General features: G+C 45.8%; 2 protein-coding genes across 2 annotated transcripts in view; one reads left to right on the top strand and one right to left on the bottom strand.

Annotated features, from left to right (window-relative positions):
• Nucleotides 1-8,099, bottom strand: part of ENKUR (enkurin, TRPC channel interacting protein) — a 186,679-nt gene extending 178,580 nt beyond the window's left edge. The window contains exon 1 of the mRNA XM_069648159.1: nucleotides 7,825-8,099. Within this exon, the coding sequence (XP_069504260.1) occupies nucleotides 7,825-7,901 (77 nt within the window). The 5' untranslated portion in view covers nucleotides 7,902-8,099. The remainder of the gene's footprint in view (nucleotides 1-7,824) is intronic.
• Nucleotides 8,100-8,976: 877 nt separating this feature from the next.
• Nucleotides 8,977-25,701, top strand: part of THNSL1 (threonine synthase like 1) — a 138,400-nt gene continuing 121,675 nt past the window's right edge. Inside the window, exon 1 of the mRNA XM_069648158.1 lies at nucleotides 8,977-9,122. Within this exon, the coding sequence (XP_069504259.1) occupies nucleotides 9,086-9,122 (37 nt within the window). The 5' untranslated portion in view covers nucleotides 8,977-9,085. The remainder of the gene's footprint in view (nucleotides 9,123-25,701) is intronic.

The raw sequence follows: 25,701 nt of genomic DNA, 5'->3' as shown, positions 1-25,701 counted from the left end.
TATCCTGCAGGCCTCCCAATACCTACATCAGCACCTCCTCCAGACACACTCTGACCAACATCCTCTTTGTTGTTTCTTCTCCAGACCTGTGGACCCACAGAAGGTCTCTGTTCTCTCTCATCCTCTCCCATTAATGGTGGCACCCAGTGGGAGGTCCTCAGGGCCCCCTTCCATTCATCCAAAATCATCATCAATGTCTATCTAAATGGTACTGTCTTGGTCCAGGGCTCTCAGTCTAATCTCCTACTTTTCGATAGATGTTTCCAGCGACTTATCAACTTTCTCCCTTCTCCTGGTACTCCCTCTAACAATTCTCTGGCTCCTCTGTCACCTCTCTGGCACCTATAACACCTCAACTACTACCTTTGCCCACTCTCGGGTACCTCAACCGCTTCCACTGGGACATGCCGCACTCCCGTACCCCACCCAGGAAGTCTTGCAAATGTGGCAACCTGCTCCATGTCGCTACTCTAAACTCTCGCTCTGCTGTCAAACACTCCTCTGACATCTCCTCGAAGATCTTTCCCTGGATGTCCTTGCTCTCACCGAGAACCGGGGTTTATGGCCAGCTTTGTCACGAGTTATGACACTCTCCTTTCTGAGGGCTAAAAGATCCTCTCCGAGCCCAGAACCAACCGGCCCAGTGGTGGAGTGGCCCTGATCTTCCCGGAATGGATCCCTGATTCTGTCATTCCTACCCAGGCTTACTCCTCCTTTGAATCCCTGGTCTGCAGGCTCTCTATCTTTCCTGGCCTCTCTTTGACTGCGGCCACCATCTACAGGCCAGCTCTCCAGTTCCCTAACTTCCTCTCAGAATGGGCTGACCTCTCCTCTTCTCTCCTAGCCTCTACCTCTCAACCTCTTCTCCTCATAGACCTCACCCTCCACCTGAATGTCTCTAATCCCTCCTCTGGGCTATTACACAACCTCTGCGACTCTCTCCCTTTCCATCCTACCCTCTGGCCTGACTCATTCAGCCAGTCACACCTTGGATGTTCTCATCTCCTCTGACATCCCTCTCTCTAACCCTCTCACCACTCCTCTCTTGGACTGACCACTTTATGCTCTGCTCCCACCTGAAACTTCTTGTCCCGCGCAACAAAGCCTACCACAGCACTGCCACCTTCCTTCTCGGTCATTCAGCCCATGAAGCGAGTGTCAGTGGTAGCCTTTGCCTCTACTTTCTCTGCTCTTCCTACTCCTGCAGTGGACTCGCACTCTGGCACAGCCCTTTCTCTCTGACCTGCATCTTTCTATCTCCAACACTCTTGACATCCTTGCCCCGTCATGAGAATTCACCTGAAGCCTACCTCCAAGTGCAACTCTTGGTATGACTTCAACCTTGCCACTCTGAAACGCAAGTGCAGGGTGGCCAAGAGAAAATGAAGGGATTCGGGTGCATCATCTGACAAACTGGCCTGCCGCCTGTTCCAAAGGCAATACAGACTCTGTCCTCTGTAAGAAGAGGGTGCATATCCAAATCTGTGTCTCTGCGGCATCTAACAACATGGCCGAACTCTTGAAAATCTTCATGGAGCTGGCAAATCCTTATGCAGTCTCCACCTCTCCTGTGACCTCCCAGGCCCTCTGCATGGCACTGGCTTCTCATTTCACCACAAGAACTCAGGACATATTGTCCTCACTTTCCTATTCCTCTCCCTCTACCCCTCTCAAGGCCCCCTATGGCCGCCTCTCCCTCTCCGTTTCCTTTTTCCTCCTTCTATCTGACAACAGCCAACAATGTTTCTAGACAAGTCCAATTAATGAAAGTGTGGTCCAAACAGGTGCCTCCAAGCTGTTCCAGAACTATCAAGTACCACATTTCCAGCCTTGGCCGACTTCTGCAATCACTCTTTCACCACTGGATCTTTCCTCTCTCTCCTCAAGCACTCCCTTGTGCACCCCGTCCTTAAAAATCTTTCTGCCACTCCTACCTCTCTGGCAAACTATCACCAGATTTCTATCACTCCTTTCCTGGGCAAACTACTGGAAAAGCTGGCTATCTGTCAGCTTACTCCCCATACTAAATCTGTAGGTTGTCTTCATGACCATCAGTCTGGCTTCAGAGCAGCCAGAGGAATGGAAACTGCTCTCCTGAACACCTGTGAAGAGCTGCTCTCTAATCTTGATTCCTGCTCTCCGTCGGTCCTCATCCTCTTTGACCTTTCCTCTGCTTTCAACATGGTTAATCACACCACCCTGATCAATAGTCTCCATGAGAACCTGGGCATCACGGTAGCCCCTGGGGTGGCTGACTTCCTTCCTTCTGGATCGACCCTCCCAGGTCCTACTTGGGTCCTTTCTCTCCTCCAAATGTGGTGTCCCCCAGGGCGCTATCCTCTCATCCTGGGTCTTCAATGTCTATCTGGCCCCTTTATTTCCACTTTCTCTTCTAACTTTCAGTGTTATGCGGATGACACTCAGCTCTCTTTCAGGCTTCCCTCATCTACATCATCTCCCTCGCTCATTCCTAACTGTATATCTGTGATCTAGGATTGGTGTGCCTCCAACGATCTCTGCCTTAATGCCAGTAAGAAGAAGATCCTTCTCAATGGGACCCCTGCTCCCGCTTTCCCTCTGGTTGCCCTGCTTTGGCCCTCTACCCTCAACTTCCTGTGAAGCAAAAAACCTTGTCATCATCTTCCACTCCACCCTTTCCTTACATCACAGACCTTGCCAAAAAGGCCCACTTTCAGCTGCACCTCCTCAGAGGTAGTGTACCTTTTCTCACTTTCCCCCCAGAAACTCACAGTCTCCAGAATCCTGGTTCTCTTCAGGCTGGATTATTGCAACAGCCTCTTTCTCAATCTACCTGACATCACTCTCTGCCCTCTGCAACTCATCCAGAACATGGCTGCAAGACTTATCCTTGGCCTCAAGCCAAGCAACCGTATCTCTCCAGCACTGAAATCGCTCCACTGACTCCCGGTGGCTGCAAAGATCAAGTTCAAGACCCTCTGCATTGTCCACAATGCTTTCTGAGGCCCGCACTACATCCAACTCTTTCTGCTGAAATACCTTCCTTCTAGAGCCCTCTGCTCTGCTACCTCCAACTCTCTTAGGGACAGACGCTTCTCTAGTCAGAGCGTGGAGGTGGGGGGGGGGGGTAGATATCTCTCCTCTGCAGGTGCCTCCTTCCAGAACTGCACCCCTGCCCCTCTCAGACTTGAGCCGGATCACCTGAGGTTCTAGAAACAGCTCAAGGCCTTCCTTTTCGCCTCTGCCTTCTCTCTCTCGTTTCCCAGCTAACTTTAGTAGTCTGCTGTGCTGCCAGGCTGCTTGGTACCCTCAGAGTCTCATTGGGTACCAGTCTCCTCCTAAACCAGTCTTCCTTGCACTGCCTCTTGACCTACCACGCACTTAGGGGCTGTAAGCTGTTCCCCCTACAGCCCCCTGCCTCCTAGCACTTACCTTGAGCCGCGTTGCCTTGGCTGCACTTAGAGTCAAGCTGCCCTGTTTGCACCTCCCCTTTCACGCTCCCTTGCACTCCCCCCTCTCCCTTCCCCTTGCACTTTGTGCTGCCACACTTGCATGATTCCAATGACACAAGGCCTAGTAGGATTGTTTGTCTTGTCTTCCTTCTGTCTCACGGCCCTTGTATTGTGGCGCCTAGAAACACTTGTGTACAGGCGCAATATAAATGTCATATAATTTCATTTCATTATCATATCATACCCACAATCTGCCCCCTCCATCTCCAAATCACATCTTCTGGGGATCTATTTGGTCTAGCTCTGTCTTGTGGTAACATGAAACGTTGTGCTGTATAGGGCCTGCAAGTGTTATTCCTAGGAAATCTTCTGAGAGTCAATGGCTTACCTGCAGCTGTAAAAAAAATGCCCTAACCAAGTGTGCCTTCAGCCACTTTACTTATAAGCAATAAGTGTGTCCTTGCATCTTTTCCTTGCACCAAAGTCGTTTTAAAAACAAGTATTGGTAAAACCAACAATTTTCGTTTGTGTAAAGGTTTTAGATACGCGTTTGCCAGGTACTCACATCATATACCAAAGAACTCACACCATTTGCCAGCTGTTCCCATTTTATGGCCAGGTAGGACCACTATGGCAGTGCCTGCCAAATGCCTATCGCATGGTTACACACAAAAGCCAAAAGGGTTTTCCTTTTGTTGGGCATATTTGCCTAATTTAGGGAGCAAAAGATAGAAGCATGCTGCTTATCCGTAGGAGGGGTGGGAGGGGGTGGAGGTGGCTCGGCATATGTTTACTTACTATGCATTTTTTTCGTCATAATTTCATAATGTAACTGCTATTTTAATGCAATCACAATGTACATATTATTGATTTCAGGTTTTCGCTATTTGCCCTTTAAAGGATTAGATGGAGAGAGACACATTCTTCCACATCATCCGTCAGGTCCCCAAGAACATAAGTGTGTTATAATGGATGCTGGATGGTTGGAGAAACAAGGCCAAGAAAGCAACTAACAGGTAAGTGACATTATTGTACAACAGGTAGTAGATGGAAAGAGCACAGGGGAAGCAAAGGTACCATCACCCAGGGAGAAAAACTGTAACTGACAAGGATAGAAGGCAGGCACAGAACAATGGCACAAAGACTCTACTACAGCACATGATATGATATGATATGGCATTCATAACGCGCCTATACACAAGTGTTTCAAGGTGCGGCAAGGGAAGGGGAACAGAGGGTGGACAGAGACAACGATCTTACTAGGCCAGGTGACATTGAGATTGCGCAAGTGCAGGGGAGGGGGAAATGCAGTGCATAGGTTAAACAGTGAGATGAAAGACTAAATGTACATATCATTTGCTCAGGGTTCCAGTCATCTCAAGCAGGCGGGAAAAAGAAGGTAGAACAAGGTGGCATATCTCAACGCAGGATATTCCAACCTCTTATCTGTTCTTTTCCGATTAAGCACCATACCCAGAGATGTTTTTATGGGAGGGCAAAATGGGAACTTGCCCAGGGCCCCCACCTTGCAGGGGGGCCCCACAAGGCTGCCTGATCTGAAAAAGTTAGATTCCATTGTTCACCAGTCTTAACACGTCAGGATATTTTATGGGGTCCTGCTGAGGCTTTAAACCAATTGAATTTCTGTTTTGACAAGTAAATTCTGCCTTAATCAATTCATCATGTATTGTTTTCTGTCTTCACTGTGGTATACAGTTTGTGTGTTCCTTATGGCACAACTCTGTAGCATTATTTCCTTCCGGTGGGAATTATGTTTATCATGTGCAATAGGCAACAGTGAAATGCATATTGATAAATTGAGTGCCACACTGGTTCAGAAGTTAGCTCAGTGTGTGAAGCACCCATTGCAGAGATATGTGTTCATATGCAAAATTAGAATATCACATTCCAGCAAGGCTGGCTGAGCCTTTCCTATGTCTGAAGTGTATAAAACTGCCTGCATACGTACTTGGTTTTGCAGAACAAGATCTGCTGGTATCAGCAATGTACCTGCACCAGGGAATGCTATAAAAATGAATATATCATCTGTATGGTGATGGTCTACAAATTGGTTTGTTCAGATGGGGTGTTGCAAAACCTAGGCAATCGCCTCCAACGATGGCATAAACTGTTAGTCCAAGAGGTGGATAAGTATCCAAATTCAAGACTATGGAACCAAAGTGTTCATGCTTGTATCCTGGATTTGCCACCAGACGATACAGTGATCCTGGTCAAATCATCTAATATATATTACATTACTTTGCTGTTTTCTGTGAGGTTTGCCTTCTTGCATGCTGCTGGTATCGTTTAGCCCATTAATTGATCTTTCTTCTTATGTAGGTCATTTGGGTGGAAGGGTTGGTAGACAGAAGAGAGCGGACCAGATGTTGGAGGCCTCATTGTTTGACACAAAAAAACGGTTTGCTTTTTGGTAAAAGTCAAAGGTTTCTATGCACGTTTATAAATGAAAATTTCACAAGCCATTGTTTTGGAAGTATTTAAAGCTTTAAAATACAAAAGACAAACCCAGATTAAATTGGTTAAATCCTATCGATTGGTATGCTGGTACTTACTTCCCTTGATGATGGAGAGAATGAAGCGAGAACCATTCCCATTTTGCATAACACCCTTCTGTAATATTTTGTTTAAAAATGGTCATGTTTGGTGATGTGATTTGTGTACTTTCCAAGTCTGTTTTTATAAAATGAGATTGTTTTAGTTCATGGTAAGAATTGGAAAAGAAAGTGTTCAAATGCAGAAATTGCAGAATTGGCACAAATCCCAGCTTCTCCCCTTTAGCCCTTAACCAATGTATGTTCCTGGGCATCTTATTTAATCTTTTAATGCCAGTCCCTAAACCTTTCAAAATTGTCAGCCATTCAGAGTGATTTCCTTCTCATGGTATGATCTTCACAAAAGACTTATTCATGGTTTCACTGGCTATAGGGTTGCTTCCACTTTTATAGTGAGCATATTTATTTTGCACACAACAGTTATTTGTTTCTTTGATATTTAATGGCAACACTATTTGAAAAGCATATCCCACTTCTAATCTCTGTCTGGATAAAGACACCTTCCTGGTAGTTTCTAATCTGTATCCACTATCCATGTTACGGTATGTGTAGCTTTCTCCTTTCTTTCAATTGGTCTCCTCTATCCATGCATGAGCACTTTTGCATTCTGTAAGGCAGTTAAAGTGGGTTCTCTGTCTATTATGGGTTACATGTACCTTTTACATACGGTCATGCATTAATACTACAGGCTGCATACCTTCCTGGATGTTATTGATACAAATTATCCTGTATGCACTACAACAGTAACCTCTTCGTAGACTGCTACGAAGTTGGTCTTCAAATGCTACTTGTTTATCATTCTGATTAGAGCAAGAATGAAGAAGGTAAGGGGACTAAAAGGGATTAAACATGCTTATTATGCTGCAAGACAGGATATCAACCTACATGTTGGGAGCGCGATGGGTGGGGGTGGGGGCATGACGAGTATTCTTGATCCCTTCATTCTTTTGGTTTGATGGGGTGGGGCTCCAAAGATGACCATGCCCAGGGTCCCAAAAGTACTTAAGCTGGCCCTGGCCATACCTGGGACCACATCCTGAAACGAGCACTCAGATGACGGGGGACTGCGTTTTCATGCCACTCCTGGGAGTTCACACCCCTCTAACAGCCTTAGGGCACCTCGGCAGAGCTGTGATCTTTGAAATCACAAATGTGATTCGCAAAGGACAGGTGTCAGAAAGAAAAAAAGTGCAGCTATCATTTTAATCGGAATGGTCCAGGGCCACTTACCTAAGTGCCTGGGTATGTCTGATGAACACTTCTTGTTGATGTGTTTCGCATTAAGAATGTTTGTTTTTATAATTCTTATAATGTGTAAATAAATCTATGGGCATACAAATATTTCCAACGTTCAAATGTACAGGTTCCGTGAGTCAATATGTTAAGGGCACCTGCATGGTCCCGCAGGTACTGGCTGAAAGTTAGCATTTGCAAACGATGACACGTGGAAATGGACGAGTTCCAATGTTAAGTTATTGAATCCGCAAGTGGTGTGAAAGTTATATAAAATAGAAATGGTAAACATGTATATAAAGCGAGGGTTGTTGTGATCATAACCTCTTTTCAATCTGGGCCCGCCCCTTGCATACAATTCTTAAACGAGCTCTGACACAGGTTGCTCCAGCAGTTCAATCAAACAGAAGCTACGTGCTTACGGGGAAAACCAGGGTGATTCTGGCTGCATATAGTGCTACAGTCCATTCCATACAACAAATGTGCGGACGGTTTTGTGCAAAACGTCAGTTCGGAAACCAAGTTCATTACTAAGAACTGTAAATGAGATTGAGGTTCACGGCGCGGCTCGTTTCTTGCCCACATACCTGGGTGCCTTTGTTAGTATCGTTTGCTCGCGTGGTATGAGGTTATAGATGTTTTCTGCGGGACAGAAGTCAGTCATTTTTGCCAGATTTGATCACTAATCTCAGTGTAAGCTGTTTATTTCCTTCCACTGCTCCTCTTCTGCTTTTCTTTTTCCACTCAGATCATCTGTTCGCTGGTCCCTGAGCTCATCTGTGCACAGGTCTAGAAGAGCGCTTCGAAGAACTCCGTTTGTTACCTCTGTTGTCAATGGATACTGTTTCTAAGCAACGATTCTGTTGTCTTAGTGACTCATTCCAGTTCTCTTATAGGTAGTATTTAAACGTCATTTCCGCCAGTCGTACAGTACAAACAATAAAGAAAGGAAGACACGCGTGTTACCCCATTTCCTACATGTTCTGGGCCATGCAAGTAAAATAACGATGATATTGTGAAATCGATATTATTCCCTGACGATACTAAAGACAACTTTTTAATAACAAAGTTGAATACATTTATATACACAGCAAACTGTGTATCAATGATTTTTCGGATTTCTTTTTACATTTTGAGGACGTGTTGTTTCTTATTTGTACTTATTTGAAGAACAGCGATATAGATGGGAATACAAACACCCGTCAAACATTGGCGCTTTGTTTACGTTTAACAAGGAGTGTTGTCCCCACGAGGATTTGTTGTGGGTAAGGAATTAAAGGAAATCAAAGAAAGCTTGGATTAGCAATGTCAGCATTGAATAAGAATAGAGAGATCCGAAACGATGGAAAACGTTTCACACAGGCTGCTAGTGCTGACATATTTACAAAATTGTTGAAAATGAACCATTTGCTTGGCCCAGTAGTTAGAGAACGCTCACTTGTTCGTGTTTAATGCACACAGTCCAGTTGACTCCTTTCCAAAGCGGCAACTCTTTCAAGATGGCCGCCACGGTTACCCAAAAACAAAGCGTGCCGCTTATTTAATAATGTAACGGACACCAATCGATTGAACTCTCTTTTTATTGTTAGGTATATACCGGGCGCTCTTCATCCTTCCTAAAAGATGAATGTCGCAGGCCCGTTAATACCTCTGGCTTCATCAGAATTCACATCTACTAAGATGGCTGTAGTTTGGGCGTAGCTCCTCTGCGATGAGCGGTCTAGTGTTATCACATTGAATCTATGCGTGCTTTCCCAGTTCAAGCGTGGGACACTTCCGCCGCCGCCAGCTGATTCACAGCTTAGAGTTCACGGACCCGGGTATACCTCTTTGACCAGGGATAACGAAATGGCATACGCGGGCATACTCGATGCTTTCTCTCGCTGTAAGTGTGGAATGGGGGAAAGCTATGAATTCCAACATTTTCAGATACTCAAAGTGCCCCTGAACTACAGCTGTTTATGTGACTTGCCAGCGATCTCTCTGATCGTTTGTCTCTCTGTTCTTACAGACTCAAACCGAGTTCGGAATATCATTTAGCCAGTCACATTATGTTCGTTTAATATTTAAAATGCATTAATCAATGCTTAAATAAAATAAATAAATGGGTCGTGAGTAGAGGTGTAGATTCTATTAATAACATAGTTAGGTATTAAACTCTGGGCTGCATTACGAGTTGGCTGATAAGGTAGTAACGTGCGTTACTAATTATCAGCCAACTACAAGTTTGCCGGCGGGGGCATCTGATTTACCTCCAGCTAAGAGCCGGAAAAAATCGCTGACGGTAATACCAGCAAATCTGAATGCAGATTTACTACCGATGCCGGCACTCGTAATCCAGTGGTAATAGTGCCAAACCGAGAGCTGGTAACAGTAATACAGTTTGGTGGTATCTGGGAAGATTTACTGGCCACTTCTAACAAAGCCCTCTGTGTTCTATTAAGTGGCATGTGAAATCGAGAGGTACGGGCTGTAACCAGCACATTAAGAGGAACTAAGTCATCACTCAAGTGAAACAATCTAAGACTCAAATCCCTATGGTGACCCTGGCCAAATGAGTATATATAGGGCCTGTGGTTTCTAGGCATTTTATTGTTGGGGTGTGTGTTGTGACAGATGAAATGAACACAGAGCCCAGTGTTAATTTTGTGCTACGAAGGGTTCCATGCTTGAATCCCTGTCACTACAAGACATATTTCAGATATAACATTCTGTTGTCATTCTTGTGTTCCCAGAATGCTCTTGATTTCATGCAAATCACCAGGAAACCAGATTAGTGCTATTTGTCTCCCTCCTCTTTCTCATAGGTGATATATTTACATAATTAGGTGATTTACTCACTGTGACAAAATGACTATTGCCAAGCAATAGTATATTGGAGAGTAGTGATTTATAAACCTTATGCTCCACTCAGCCCTACTACTAGCACTTCAGTGATCTGGTGATAAAGGTGAAGACGGCACCCAAATTAATTGTACACCTCCTTCACATCTTCAGTTAGCAGGGGCCGAGGGCAGGCTGTGCTCTTTGAGGATGTGTTAACCAGTACAGAATAATCAAAGCAACAATAGCACTCTGGTATCAAAATAAAATAAGTGCCCACAACGGGTTCTTATAAAATATAATTACTTTGGTGGTCAAAAACACTAAACAAACCGATGCAAGGGAAATGCACAGATGTGCTGATGACTCTGGGTATAAATGACAGAAGGGATGAAAAACAAACAGAAATGCAGAATTCAACAATTGTTACTTTAAAAATGCCGTTTAATGTAGGGAATGGCGTCTCACCTGTCTCTGGTGCACAAGGTACAAAGGCTAGGGGGCATAACCTAAAAAGCCTTTGTAGGGGGCTTTAGTGCATTCACAACTTTACCCTGGTCTTTTGTAGTGGTTTGGCAATGTTTGATTTTCCAGTGGCATGAGCGATGGTTCGATGATGGAAAAAGCAGGCAATTCTGTCTTGATGGTTTAATGCAGCGTGTCAGTCAGTCTTCACGTAGTGTCTGCTTCTTGGCACACCTGGACTCTTCAGGCGGCTTGATGAGGTGAAGCGCAGATAGGCTGTATTTCGCTGTTGGTTCGATGTGACTGAAGTCAGGAAATTATTAGTTCTTCAACCGGCATTGCCAATGGAAGCACCTTTGGGCTTGCAGAAATGCTGGTCTCTCCACCAGGCCTCTTCAAGGTATTGAAGCCAGCAGTATTGGGTGGTAGCCAGTGATCTAATAGTTCCCCACAATGTTGTTCACAGAAACGGAGACAAAAAACTAGTGGCACAAAATGTTGTTCTATATTCTTTAAAAAAAGAATATTGTGGCCAAGGGGGGATGGTGGAGGGGACAACGCGGGTTCAGGGTGTGTCCCCCTGAAAGGGTTAGTAGACCAAGTGCTTTCTTCCTTTCTGTGAGTGTATGTATTACATTCTGTTTTCTTCTGTCATAATCTGTAAAGATGTTTAATGTTAAAGAATTAGTTCACAGTTTAAAGTGCCGTGCGGCACACTTTATTTCACTGGCTTGAAACTTAGTATTTCATGTAAGCGAACCACTTCTTACCATTGGAAATGTGGTGCTAAAGCTCTCTGCTGTCAGGCTTCTGTGATCGCAAATCTCACTTCCTATATCAGACTTGACTGAGGCTGAAGTGGCACTATTCTTATCTCGCTTGTGTTAGCAGCTTCACAATTACCCACCTTTTCAGCTGCACTGCTTGATTAATCACTGTATGACATTTCCCCATCTCCAGCACATCGATGATTTCCTGCAATGTTTTAGGAGCGATATTTTTAAATGTGCCTTTATTTTTATCAGAGCACAATATTTAAGTACGCTTTATTCCTTCAATTACATTTCCACAACACATTTAAAAAAGATAATATCACATAGAACCTTATTTTATTTCTGTTTAGGTTCCTGCACATACATAAGCCACTGACCGAGTGGAGCTGCAGCCATGTTTCGAGATGAAACCGCAGCCATTATTAGTTAGGTGTTGCTAAAATAAAGCTGATTGGTTGGCACACAAGCATGAGGCCGTAAGGTAGTGCAAATAATGCATTACGCCAGGCTCTGTCCAGGGCACAGACATGCCTAGTTCCCAGTTTAATGTCCCCATTGAAAGTGGGTTTCACTGCCAGGATAGTCACATGGGCCCTGAACACTGAGGTAGGGCACCGTTAAGTGATGTGGAAAAATACGGTAAAGGCAGTGGTCTGTATGACGTGGTAAGGCCAAGCAAACTGTGCAGCCGCCAAATAGTGCTGCAAAGCCATGCCCTTCTCGGTCGGAGGATGTACCAATAAGTAGTAAATTAATGTAACCCTACTAAATCTGTAATGTACATTTTTAGTATGGGGCTCATTCTGTATATCTCTATAAACAATCTCAGGTTTGTGTGTTGTTGGGCCACAGTTTTGGGGCACTATGTTGGTTTTCGGACCCATTTCTGTACAGCTGTATCAAAATAAACCATGTCTCTACTTTTGGTGCCTGGTTTCCCATTTACAGGGTGCACAATTTGCACTTGCCACTAGCCATTGGCTAGTGATATTTAACTATTGGTGAGTAAGAAATGGTGTGTTGTGTGTATGTACAAATTGAGGTGGTGAGTGCATTTTCTGACTTGTGTTTGATTATTTTGCCCCATGCTATTTGAATTATTGTGTGCAAGGCTGTGGGATTTCACAAAGGAAAATGATGCTTGCCCTGCATTTCGAAGTCCAGGGAAATAACCTCAGAGCTGTTTGGAGGACTAGCCACAGTCTTGGACAGGCCCTCTGCGTACATGCAGTCTTCAGTGGCAGGCAAGCTTTCCTCCCAGCAGCTGCTTCTCTTTCCCCTAGAAAATGTTAGGAAGGGAGCTGCCAGCTCTCCTGGAAATCCTGTCTTCACCCTATGCCAGTGATCCTGAGCAGCTCTGACTCCAAGAGTTTAGTCTTGATCCTTCTTTGAAGATGATTCTAAAAGATGATTCAACAATTGTGGGGTTTCACTCGATGTATTGTCACATCCTTACAGGGGATTTGTCCCCTTTCAAGTCTTCTGTTTGTACAGCGGGTTGCCTTAGAACTCGCCAATAAGAATGACAAATTAATACAAAAAAGGAGTGTACACCAAGCAAAAAGTAACACAATTTATTCTGGGTCCAGGTGCATCTGGGAATGCTAAATTCACACAGAATGTGCAACAGAACTGAAGCCCTGTGAAAAAAGTGCCCCTAAGACAAGAGCTTTTATAATCATACAAACACTTAGCATCAAACGGTGTACAGTCAGCGGATCGAATATAAAGGATCGAATGACCTTTTGCTCGAATGCAAAAGGATCGAAAAAAAAGGGTCAATTTTTGTTTTTTTAAATTTTTTAAAATTTTTATTTATATATTGTTTTTAGTTTGGGTTGGTAAAAATATCTTTTTAATAAAGAAAACGGGGAGTTGGGGGAACCCCCCCCATAAAAAAAAATAATTCGACCCTTTTTTTCGGTCCTTTCACTGTCGATCAAAAGGCATTCGATCCTTTTGTTTTCGACCCTATGACTGGCAACCGCATCAAACCACATTGCAATATTAGGTTAGTCCTTCATGTGAGGCTAATTGGTAGAGCTACATCATTCCTCTATAGTGGGACATAGATTATCCTGAAATGATTGGGTCCTGCAAACACAATGTGATTTTGTTTCTAGCGAAAAGCATGCTCTGCGGCCAGTTTACAGCGCCCCGGTCTAGGGCCTGATTCACAGAACATTTTCCTATGGCATTGCTCAATTACAAACACTTCCATGAATCAGGCCCCCGATGTTGAGCCCTGTATACTTATATGTCATTTGCTTGAAACACAATTATTTAGTTATTTAGGACATTCTCCAGCCTAGTGCATACCACTGTGTGGCAATCGATGAACCCACCCCTCCCAGTTTAGTGGGCTAATCCTGCAGCTGATATGTTTGCGCCCTTTTAACATGCTGAACTTGCATTTTTACCACATAATTCCCCCCCTTTATTGCTCCATCAATAATTCTTTTCCTTCTCTTAGTCCCCACTCCTCTGCTGCTCTCTTTTTAGGGATCCATACTCTTTTTAGTCTGCTCTTGTCACTTTCATCTTCTTTCCAGTCTTCCAACGATCCCTCTATCAGCACACACCTCTGCCCATCATAGTTCTCTATATCTCCTGGTGGTAACCCAGCCAACTTCATCATCAACTTTTTCACCCTTGGTTGGTTTGTTAATGGGCTTATTGCTATCATTTACCCCATCTACATTCAGGGGCAACATATGCCTCACTTTCTATGTCCACTCAGGTGAGTGCAGTACATAAAGTTGGCCACTTTACGCTGCAGGTGCTATGCAAGACGTTTCCTTTTCTTCCTGCCCACCTGCGCCCACATGTGGTTGCCTCAGTGGTGATCAGTCTGATTGATTACTGCAACGCTCTGTTCCTGGCGGAACCTCTTGGGCTCAAACATCGGCTGTAGCTCCTCCAAAATGTGTCAGCCAGGGTAGCTATGTCCCTACCCTATGGATCTCACATTAGCCCTGTGCCGCGTTCCTTGCACTGGTTCCCTGTGGCCAAAAGGGTTGAATTTAAGTCCCTGTGTCTAGTTCACAAAGCTCTCCATCACCTAGGAGCTGACTATTTGCAAGGTAAATTCTATCACTACATCCCGTGCCGCGCTCTTCACTCTGAAAAAGTGTACATAGTGGTGATACCTACATTTCCTCTCTACCGGGTTGGTGGCCGAGCCTTTTCAGTCTCTGCCGTCAGACTCTGGAATAAGTCCTAAATCATTGAGGCATACTGAGAACCATCTCCTCTTTTGTTGTCTTCTTAAAACCCTTCTGTTCTAGGCCTTCTCCTTTGCTATACAGTAGCTTGATCTCTGTGTTTGGTCTTCATGCCAAGATGCCCATGGGTGGACGTGCGCGCTATACATTTTGGTAAGCTAACATAACATTCTCCTTTCCTTTTGTTAGTATAGAGTCTCAAAATAGTTTTGCCAATGCAGAAGGTGACGAGCATGAGGACCAGCGCAGGGACAGTCACTTGAAGTACTCATGAAAGCCAAGCAGGCACCCATGCAAAAAGGGTGCCCAGCCAATTATTCGGTTGCGCTCCATTAGCTTTGTTTGTCAACTACTCATGGAGTGTCTGTATTTCATTAATAGCTGCATTCAATGTTCCATTTGATGCTTCTCCATCAGGCACTACGGTTCAACAGCTGCTCTCTATCTTGGTAAAAACTCCTCCCTCTATAGCAGTGAGAAGGTCCAACCCATACCTATTCTATTCTGGAGTGCCAATACACGTAGCGCCCTGAGCTCTTCCTTTACCGCGTTTAGGCCATTTTCTGTTGAATTGGCCAGTTGCAGTAACTCGTTCCTGGTGAGTTGTAGCCACTTGGCATTAGCTGCAGTTTGCACACCTGGAAACAGTAAAGACATGAAAAAAGTGGTTGCCTTGGAAAACAGTCGAAACTCAGCAGGAATTGCTGCCAGAGTTTCTGCACTCTTCTCAGACCAATAGTTATTTGCTCTACTTTTTCTGTTTAGCACCCTGCATTGTTTGATTCTTGTCTTGCTGCACCACATTTTCCTCCAGCACCACTGACTGCTCCTTTAACGAAAGCCCCATGTTGTTGTTGCTTTGAGGCACCACCAGGGCAGGCTGTGCAGTGTAACAATCGCACAAACCCCACTCCAATCGGTAGGAAGCTGGGCATAGGCCTTCAATCCTCATGCCCACCACAGGTCCATTATGACAGCTGTCACATGCATCAGCGCCGCACTCCTCATCCCCTTAGCACAGCCAGTGTTAGTTCCCAAATGGATGGACCCATTGGACCTGAAACACAGAGTGAATTGTGTAAGTTCTTTAAGTAAACTGGTTGATGAGTTTCATCTAACCTGGTCAATGCATGTACATGCTACCCCCGAACTGCCTTGCAGCTATTGTTTACTTTGGACACCATATTTTGTTCGAATCCTATATCAGACTCGGAAGATCCCTCCCTCCCCTCCTCCTCACCTGGGTCCTTGGTAGAGCTGTCTTGTGGGTCTACCTTCTTTGTTCTTCTTGTTCTTCCCTTCTAATCCTCTTTCGGTTCTTTCTTCATTTTGTAAAGATAAGGGCGAGCTCCTCTGGAGGCCACGTTGTCAGATATAAGTAACCAAATAACGTGGATTCCCCGGGGGCAAACCCCAGACAGGGAAAACGCCTTCAGGCAGAAAAAACCCTGTCGCAAGTTCCGTAGTTCAGAAGGGTTCCAATGACAGAATCCAGGAGAGATTGCTGTGTTTCTTGAGTCTATAATCAAGTGGCCCGCAGGTGGGAGGTGTACCACTGTCCAAATCCTTATTGGAAGCCGACTCGTACCAGGAATCTCTTGGAAGTATGCACTGCCGTACGGGATTGCAGACGAGAGTGCTGAGGTGATGTCTATCCCAAGTAAGTAGTGGAAGAAGGACAGTACTGAGAGTTCCTGAATGTTTGAAGAGAGAGAGAGTCCGGGAGAACCTGACCCAGAGAGGAGAGGAGCCTGAAGAGAGGCACAGGAAGGCAAATAGAGTGCCAGATAAGCCAGGACGTGAACTGGCGCAGGGGAGAGCAGAAGTAAGCGAGAGAGAGAGAGAGAGAGAGAACGCTCCCGAGAGCAGCAGTGGAGGCAAAAAAGGAGCAAGGGGAAATTTACAGTGAGCAGGAGCGGAGCCGTAACCCCAACAGCAGTAAGGAGTAAACAGCAAAATCGGAGCAAAGGCTCCAAGGACAGAAGAAATATTAGCGTCTCACCACACAAGTCACAATGGTTGCAATGCGCCGGCTCTCAGAGAGCGAGTAAATACTGGCGGCGGCTATCTTGGGAAACAATAGACCGCTCAGTGATGGAATGGCCCGTAACATGATGTGCTATTCAATGGAGTCTCCAACGGTGTCAGAGCTTCCAGGGGTGAAGCGTGACATCCTACCAAACCTTCAGCTCGACACTGCTTCATTCCTCCCTCCCATTTGCCGTCATACCGTACTGCCCATTTAATTCTCATGAAAGGTCTTCTGTGACACAAGGAGATACTACTTCGCTCTTTATCTACACACTGCAGTCGTTTGTGTTCACTAATCATTTGCTCCCCCCTTTTAGAGTCTTCTGTTATATATTCTACTATCATCTTTTTGGTTTCTCTTTTTTCGGCCATCCAGTCAAGTTCCACGTAATTATCTTTGTAAATCTCTTTTGCGTCATCCACCCACTGGACAGAAACACTTGTTCCTTGAAATAGACCCCTAGGTGTGTAGAGGGATAGGTGCATTAGGCATCCTGCTTCCTCATATGATACAGCCTGAGGCAGGAAGAGCTTGGGTGTCCCTAATACGCGTGGGATGAGTGAGCAGACGTAACATGTGCCATTTGCCCGTTCTCTTCCCACACGCAACATTTCTTCATAACAAACGTTTCCAGATGTTGTATACTGCCCCTTTTCAGTGTCATGATGGAACCCTTCTTCAGTTAACACATTTTTTCCTCTCTTCACACTAATATTTGATCGCGTAACACTCTTTTGAAGAGAGAATGTCAAAATCTGCCCTTGCTCCCCCACCTGGATGACACTCAAACCAAAGACAATATGGCCGTTCATATTGGCTTGCACCAATTCCCACGGTAGACAAGTACACTGAAAGGTACCCTCTCAGTCAGCCCTACAACCCAGGAGTAGTGCAAATTGTTAGGCCAAATCCTGTGCAGTTCCCTTGGGAACACTGCAAAAAGATTAAGACTACAGGAGGAAGCAGTAAACCCAATTGGTAGCAGTCTGCACCACCCAGATTTATCTGGTAGCTGTGGCTGAGCAGTCAGACCTCTCTCAAGAAGAGTAGGGCAGTATACAGAGGATACACAATAGGGCCAAAAACACAGTAGAGCAAGCAAACGCTGACCAGAGCTTGTTATCAAAAGTATATCATTATTTATTTAACACACACTTTAGAAAATACACTAGCACTATTAATCAAAGCAAGTTCAAAACACAATCAGAAAAGTATACACACCTCCCTTAAGAATTATTAGACAAGTCGAAGTCAAAACACCACTTTTTGTCAAAACAGAGGTGAGCGCGTAACTTAGATGGCACTCCAATAATTAAGTAAAAGGAAGAGAAAAAGGCAGGTCATTAAAATAAAACAGTTCCCAACACTTTTTAAAGACCAAAACAAGTTGAAGAAGGCAGAGTCTACTGTAGAGCCAAAGTTCATAGGCCAGGCCCACTTTAAATGGAGCAAGGTGAAATTTGCCCAAGATCACACAGTTGAGAAATGCATTCAAGTCTTTGTAGAAATGTTCAAAAGAGGTTGGGTTGGTTCAAAAGGTGAAGTTAGAAGGTCTGGGGGCCAACCCAGTTGGAAAGCCAAGGATTTAAGGGTCACCTTTAGCAAACCGTAGAAAGGCAGGCCAGATGGAACACAGTACCTTTTAAAGTTGAGGAAGCTCCAGCGGTGGCAGTTGTTCCTGGCAGCGGGTGCAGTATGTGGTTTTGACCAGGGGAAGAGATGATCTCGTCGAGGAGGAAACTTGGAGTCGTTGCACTGCCCAGGGAAGAGACCAGCCGCGGAATTCTTTCGGTGAAAAAGATGCGTTCCTGTTATTCGCAGTCACAGTGGTGAAGCTTGGCTATCCGGCCGCCGGGGTGCTTGGCACGGGCGATTTGACCAAGAGATGTCCTGGAAGGCGAAATGGTGAACTGGTTGATCCCACCAGCTCAGAGGAAGAAGACTCTTTCAGCAGAAGATCTTCTCTTGTCGTCAGGAAAGTGGTGAGGTCGTTGCAGCAGGGCTCCACCGGTGGTGTCTTCGTTGCAGATGGCTCAGTTTCTCCCCTCTTCGGATTTCTTAGGTCCCGTGGCGACTTCTGAAGTTCCAGTCCCAAAAGCCCTGCTTTTATGCAGAAAACCCCCCATTCAACAGCCTAGCTGTCACTCATACATGCTAAGTTGTGAGCCAGGCGGCTAACCACTGGGCCAATCAGAACAGAGTGCTACTTGCGTTGCTAAGGCAACACAGTCCAGGGTGCCAATTCCCCCACCCACACATCCTGTGGAACCCAGACAGAGTGGCACCATTTGGAGGGCTTCTGTGGAGAAGCCCGCCAAAAAGTGGAACAAAGGGCCGACCTTGGTTGGAATTACAGAGATGGACACGAACGCCATTTTTGAAAAGAGTTCTGGCAAAAAGACCCAACCGGTGATTTAATATTAAATAAATAAACCCGCGGTATATTTAACATTGCACCAAAAAGTGGTGCATTTAAAATCAATGGGAAAACCCCATAGGAAATATTCTGGTGGAATATTTTGCATGGTAACCACTGCCACCAGCCAGAAACTTGACGAGGGGGGACTGGACAGTGCCCCCTTGGAAAAAGAAACAGACCCAGGGGCAATCTAATTAACCCCTTCCAGTACTTCCACAATGTGATGGTTTGTACTGGTTCTGTTCACAATTTTGGACTAGTAAAGCCAATGGTGACTTTACATGCCCTGGGAGACAGTAATCAGCCACAGGGTATGGAGTCTATGTTTGGGGGTCACTATGACACCCCTGTGTTACTGCACGGAGGGTGCTGTGTTCCACACACACTAAAAACAGATGATACCCTATGGAGTAAAAGACCCCATAGCCCATAATCGCACAAAAAGTCAAAGACATACCTCAAATCATGCTTAAGAGTGGGATGAAACGAGTCCCACTCTTAGCAGGAGAAAAAATAAACCCCAAAAATCCAGCAAAGCTGCTGGGGGACTCACTAGGTTTGGGAAATTAGCCTTATAAGTGAATTCTCCCTAACGCAAACGTTACCCAAAGTGGATGAGGACCCACGAGACACGACCAAAGATACCTCCATTGACAGCCTCGACTAAAACACCAAGAAGCCATGCATAATGTAAGAGACATCACGACATAGCAGGGCTAGACAGGAAGCACATGTGCCATCCACACATCGGCAAACAACCACACACCCAAATACACGAAGAACGCATGCGTACAGTTCTACGAGTTAGAGACACACACATACTGTCTGCACTTTTATTATTTTGTCAGCCTGCTGCAGGAACTCAGAAACCACAAGAAGCAAGATATCCTGTGTACAGGCTTGCAGATACTTAAATGCAACTAATCCTATTGAACTGTAGAAACACCTGAGGGACCCGACAGGGCCATAAACTACTAACCTATGGATATTGTGGAAGCACAAACAGTAGAAATCATGCCATGCCTTAGGAAATTACAGTAGGCCACAACCGTTTCAGTAAAGGCTAATATGAGCTGAATTCAGCACAAACTAAAAGACAGACAGTGTGAGACAGGGCCTGCTGCTAAGGGCACCAATAGACAAGTGACATTCCTAAACTCAGTCTAATTCAGAGCAGCAGAGCATAGAAACATAGCCTCTGGACACGTGACCGGCCAAGCTGATGATGAACTGAAGTTAGCAGCTGGGAAGTAAAGTGGTCTCACACAGCCAGACAATGGCTTGTAACAAAGTTGTTACAGAAGAAGCTGAATGTTGCAGCATGGTGAAAATGAGCACTCCCATAGTCTATGGTGGTTCACACATGTTATAATGCAGACACATAGTTCTTATTACCTTGAAAAGGTACAATTTGAACTGAGAACCGACTTGGGTCCCAGGCCTGGGGGCAGCAGCTGTAACTAATCACAGTTCAGGACCCTAGGGGCGCGTAGCCATGGACTCAGACCGATCATCAGACCTGCACACTGCAACATTGTAGAAGTAGCACTTTTCGGGGATGGTCCAGGTCTGACACCTGACATGGGAGAGCCAGTCAACTAACAGATATAGAGACTGCTATAGGGAAACTACTACTCAACACCCAATCCACTCGCTCAATATGTTTGCTGGAGAGGGGCCCAGAATGTGATGTCATGCTTACACCATAACCCTACAAAACTGGCCTGTGACCCAGAGATCATTGTGATGTTCCAGGAGCTTTTTCCTTGTTCTGATCCCTGTTGGGTTTGGCTGTAATAAACCACAGTTTGAACTTGCTGTCTGTCTGGACCTGCGTTCCTTTTGGGAAAGGGAAGGAGTTAGGCCTTCCATGATATCTGGATTTGCAAACTTTTAGCAACCCTCATCTGCCTGGGAGTTTTATCCTAACAAGTTGGTAGCAGAGGATGGTTTGTGACACCAGCCTGGCAAGAAGCTGCCTCCTCCGCCGCTGGATCTGAAAGGCTGTGGGACCCTTGCGTGCATTCCGAGAAAGAACGGGAAATGCGTACCCATTGAAGGGGCCGTCGGGAGCCGTTTTGAAAAATCATCCCACCCGGCATCGGCGAGGTGCCCAAGGCAGACCAGAAAGGCGAGGCGAGCGCCTTGACGGGGGGCCAGCAGCCAAGCAGTGTCAGCGAGCACGGAACGTAAGTATTGGTCCAGACTAACAGCAACTGTAGGTGTGAGGGAGGGTGTTGAGTATTGAGTGTTAGTAGTGTTGGGTAGTAGGGACCTTAGCGGAGGTAGAAGTCCCTTTTCTATGTTTAGGGTATATTCGATCTTTGAGGTAGCAAGGGGTCTAGGGAGTAACTTGAGCTTGTTTCTTGGAGATATGGATAACAGAAGTATGTAAATAAAGTATTCCTAAGATTTGGGTGTTTTAGCTTGCGTCATAGATGACGCTATTCCCCTGAGGGTTAGCTGGAGCTATCCTAGATTGCGGACGCAGAGGGTGCGTGCCGATCTCATGAAAAATAGAAGTATACTCCGCCCTGGAGAGGTGGGAAGACAGCTGTGGTGTTTATGTGGGGTTGAGGCAACAGATTATTATTGTGCATAATTGTCTATTCATCTGTATCTTGACTTTAGCTTGTCGATGTCACCCTTAGGTCGGTGCATAGGATCGAGAATTTTGATGGGGAGGAGCGAGTATTATGAACTTGGGATTGGCAGAGAGATGAACCGGTGGCGGTGCGTGGAAGGCGCATGCGCAGGAGTGTGGTGGTGTGCCTGAGAGAGGCAGCGATTGTGAAGGAGAGGCTGTGCGCAGAGCACGCCTTGTAAGGTGCAGAGCCAACGAAGCACGTAGCAATTGAAATATATAACCATTGCATTGTGATTATTGTCTCCTGAACTGCAGATTATCAAAAGCCTCGATTTGAGGTCAGGTAAAACAAGGGTTTGTACAAATGTATCAGGGAATGAGTGGCAGAGTAACTCCCCTCCAGCGTTTGTGTAAGGCACTGCAACCATATAAAGAAAACATTGTTAAATACAGTGTACAGTGGTCCAAGAACACGGCCATGGCGCCTTGCAGCAGTTTCTCCAGGGAAGTGCAGCAATCATAACTGACACCTACAGGGCACCTATAAATGGAAGAAGTTGGCCAAGCGCATGGCCATATTTGAGCTGTGGCGCCTGTTCCAGGTGGGAAGGGGAGAACAGTCGAAGCATATATGGATGATGAACCAACAGGAGGTGAAGGTAGAGGGGTCTCACCCTTCCGCACCTCCCTTTGCCCCTCTCAGTGTAGTGTCCAATGACACAGATGATGACCGGGGGATATATCCATTAAAGGAACTAAAGGCAGCAGAGGGGTATTCAAACCCAACATATAAACCACCACCATATACTAAATAGGAGAAACCGCGAGGTACAGGACAGCCTGCAGAATTTGAGGGCATAGGCACAGAAGAATGGATAGCAGCACATATACTATTAAAACTTAAAGGGAAGAAAACAGGGGAGGCAGAAGGAGCGACAAAGGCAATAGAGGCCTTGGAAAAGGATCATGGGAGACTTAACTGGGCAGCACAAATGAAGGGGGATGGGGAGCAGCACGAGAAGGATAGGGAAATAAGGTTGGAACACGAAAAAAAGGGAAAGAAGGAGAGAAGAGAAACGGGAACGGGAAGAAAGGGAACGGAGGAGGGAGGAGGAGAAGGAACTCATGTTGTCAAAACTAGTGGGGGAATGAGCGATGTCAACACTCTTCCCCCCGAACCACAGAAGCCGAATGAAGTTGACCCTCCACCCGTGGTTGGCACAGGTATCTCATTATAATTTACAGAATACCACGTGGCAGCCAGTAGGGGGAAGAGGGTTGGGGAGAGGTTGTGGACGGGGAAAGGAGTATAGGACCACCGGAAAGAGGGTAAGGAAAGTCCTAGTGTGGATAGGTTAGGGGGAAGCAACAGGAGAAAAACCCTACTCTATCTAGTATCTTTACTAGCATATCATAACACTATATATCACTTCCAGTATCACCCTAATACCTCTTAATACAGGTCTTAACGTACTGGTTCCTGAACACACAGTTATATTGTACCCCTTGATACAGGCACACACATAGCATGGACTACATTTAAGCAAGCAGTATGAAACATGTACACGGGACTAGTTCCCACCGTGAAGAAACCATCACACATGGCCCATAGGGCAAGCTGTTTGCACAGTTACACAACATAGAAACAAAACAGTGGTCAACAGTAGAACAACACAACTATGGTACTGTCATAGTGTCTTTCCCCGGTAATTCAGTTGAACGCACTGAAAACCGCTGTGCTAAGAGAACGTTTTACTATACTCTAAACGCATGCACTGTATGCAAAGCAGAATAAGATTCCAAAGTTCCTAGATCTGCGTATTGGGACTTGCTCAATGCCCCCTGAGTCATATGAATCATAGAATGCGTGAAAATGCTAATCCATGTGCATATTACACCATGAAGCACTCGCAAACAGCAGCATTTTAAATAAACAAACCAATGCAGCAGTTATCTGTCGTCCGGGAAGCTCGCAAGCCTTCCCTGACGTAATCTGTTATGGCTCGTAGAAGCAGCATGAGTGTGTTTCTTGCTGCAAACGGAACTTGTTGAATTTCCAGCATGAACGGCATGGAGCCGCGGTCTCTTAATCCTCCGGCATGGCTTCGTCTCAAGATGCAAAATAAGCCACACCTGCCATGCGCCGTTGGCCGTTGATAAGCTGTCCTAATGAGTGTCAGCTGGCCACACGTGCGCACGGCATGAACTACAAATTGCCTCAAAGAATGCTGGGTAATGTAGTTCATGCACAGCAATACCGTCTCCTGATGCCCTTTCTCCTCCATCCCACAGTCCTAACACATGGAGAAGGAGCAAACAGAAAGGATAGAAAGGGATCTCAAGGAGAAGAAGAGGGAAGAGAGACAGGAGAGGGAGGCAGAGAGGAGAAGGGAGATGGCGGAAAGAGAACAGAAGAAGTTGCAGTTGGACAGGATGCTGAGGGAATGAGCATGGAAGGAGGAGGATGAGCGAACAATAAGGGCGGTCAGTGAGCAGGTTGCACTAGAATGGGAGAAGAAAAGGCAGGAGGGAGAGAGGCGAGTAGAACCAAACAGCACAGATATACATGGGAGAAGCTCGGTAGAGAGTGGCGCCGCACGCCTAGGATTATGGAAAGGAGACAGCAAATATAATTTGATGGACATTGATCTTGATTTAGAGCCTAATGCCGACCCAACATCAGGGAAATTGAGTTTTCTTGATGACTTCTGTAGTAACATGGACATAGGGTCTGACAATGATGACAGACACAGCAGTGACGAGAGGGGGGGAGCACAGCAAACTCAACCTCACGAGGAGAGGTGAAGGAATATCAGGGGAGTGCAGGTCCAACTGGCAGAGGGAAGGAAGGACCGATCTAGAAGAACGAACACAACGACGAAAGCAAGCAAGTACCCAAACTAGAGCCAGCGGACATGTGCACAGACATTGAGGACGAGAGGGGGCCTATTCAGATCTGACAGTATCGATGGACACTGGAGGAGAGCGCAGTGTACTCACAGATGCCCCTATTAGAGAGGGGAGGGACGAGGACTCAGTATGTGCCCTGGAAACACACAGACAAAGAAAACATTTAGTGCAGATTACCCTCATTGAGTGCGGGAGCTGGGAAATGGACTTAGAAATGGAGAAATTGACAGCAGGGCACAGTAGCAGTGGGTGACGTCAAGGGTCAGTTAGTCTCAATATTGGTTACGCACCTGATGACATATGGAAGTGGGCGGGGTTCGCAGGGGTGACGATACAAAACACAGCACATAATGGTTTGCAGTGTGGCAAGCATTGCAGACACAATACACAGACACGTCATACATCAGGCTTATTACGTCACGCAAAATGCGTGACAACGAAGATCCTGTTCAATATATTCAGGAGATTCAAGAGCTTTGGCGCCTTGAAATTCGAGAAGCGTGGGATAAAACGATAGCAATATTTTATCATATCTTAGTGTAGGGATTACCAGAACCGGTAGAGAAGAGTTCAAACAAATTGGTGGGGATGGAAGCAAAGGGATGGCCAGAAATACAGCTCACAATAGTACATCATTGCATATTATGGCAGGAGAAGGTTAAGCAGAAAGCAGAATAGAGAAAAGCATATGAGGCCAAGTTAGTTCAAAAGAAGTTTTCAACAAATGCCATGGAAGGGGCAGTTATAACTATCCCCACCCCCCCAGACACGCACCAGCATCACAGCAACATTATCAACAACCACAACAATACGCACCGCCCATGGGAAGAGGCTACATGGGCCGGGGCGGGTTCTAACCAGGGTTTCGAGGGAGGGGTGTTTCCAGTGGGGCTTGGATTTGGACCACAAATGCACCACCATCCAGAGGGGTTTCCGGGATACAGTCAGCAAATGCTGCAGGGACCAGGAGATGTTTCGGGAGCTTTCCCAGGCCAAGGGAGGGAACCACCCCATTGTTGGACTTGCGGGCAGCTAGGACATATTTCAAGAGCGTGCAGATTTAGAGGGGCACAACAGAATTGGGGTGATCAGGGACAGCAGAACTATCAAGGGGGACCACTATTATTATGCCCAAGGTGCACAACAACAAGGACAGGTACAGGGCACCCATCAACAGATACCACAAGCACAAACGCAGGCACCAACATCATTACAGGCCCAAGCACCAGAA

This window comes from Ambystoma mexicanum, chromosome 2q (assembly GCF_040938575.1).
Source record: "Ambystoma mexicanum isolate Mex_15411 chromosome 2q, UKY_AmexF1_1, whole genome shotgun sequence".
Lineage (NCBI taxonomy): Eukaryota > Metazoa > Chordata > Amphibia > Caudata > Ambystomatidae > Ambystoma > Ambystoma mexicanum.
The sequence above is the reverse complement of the archived record's forward strand: the minus strand, read 5'-3'. Positions and strand labels throughout refer to the sequence as shown.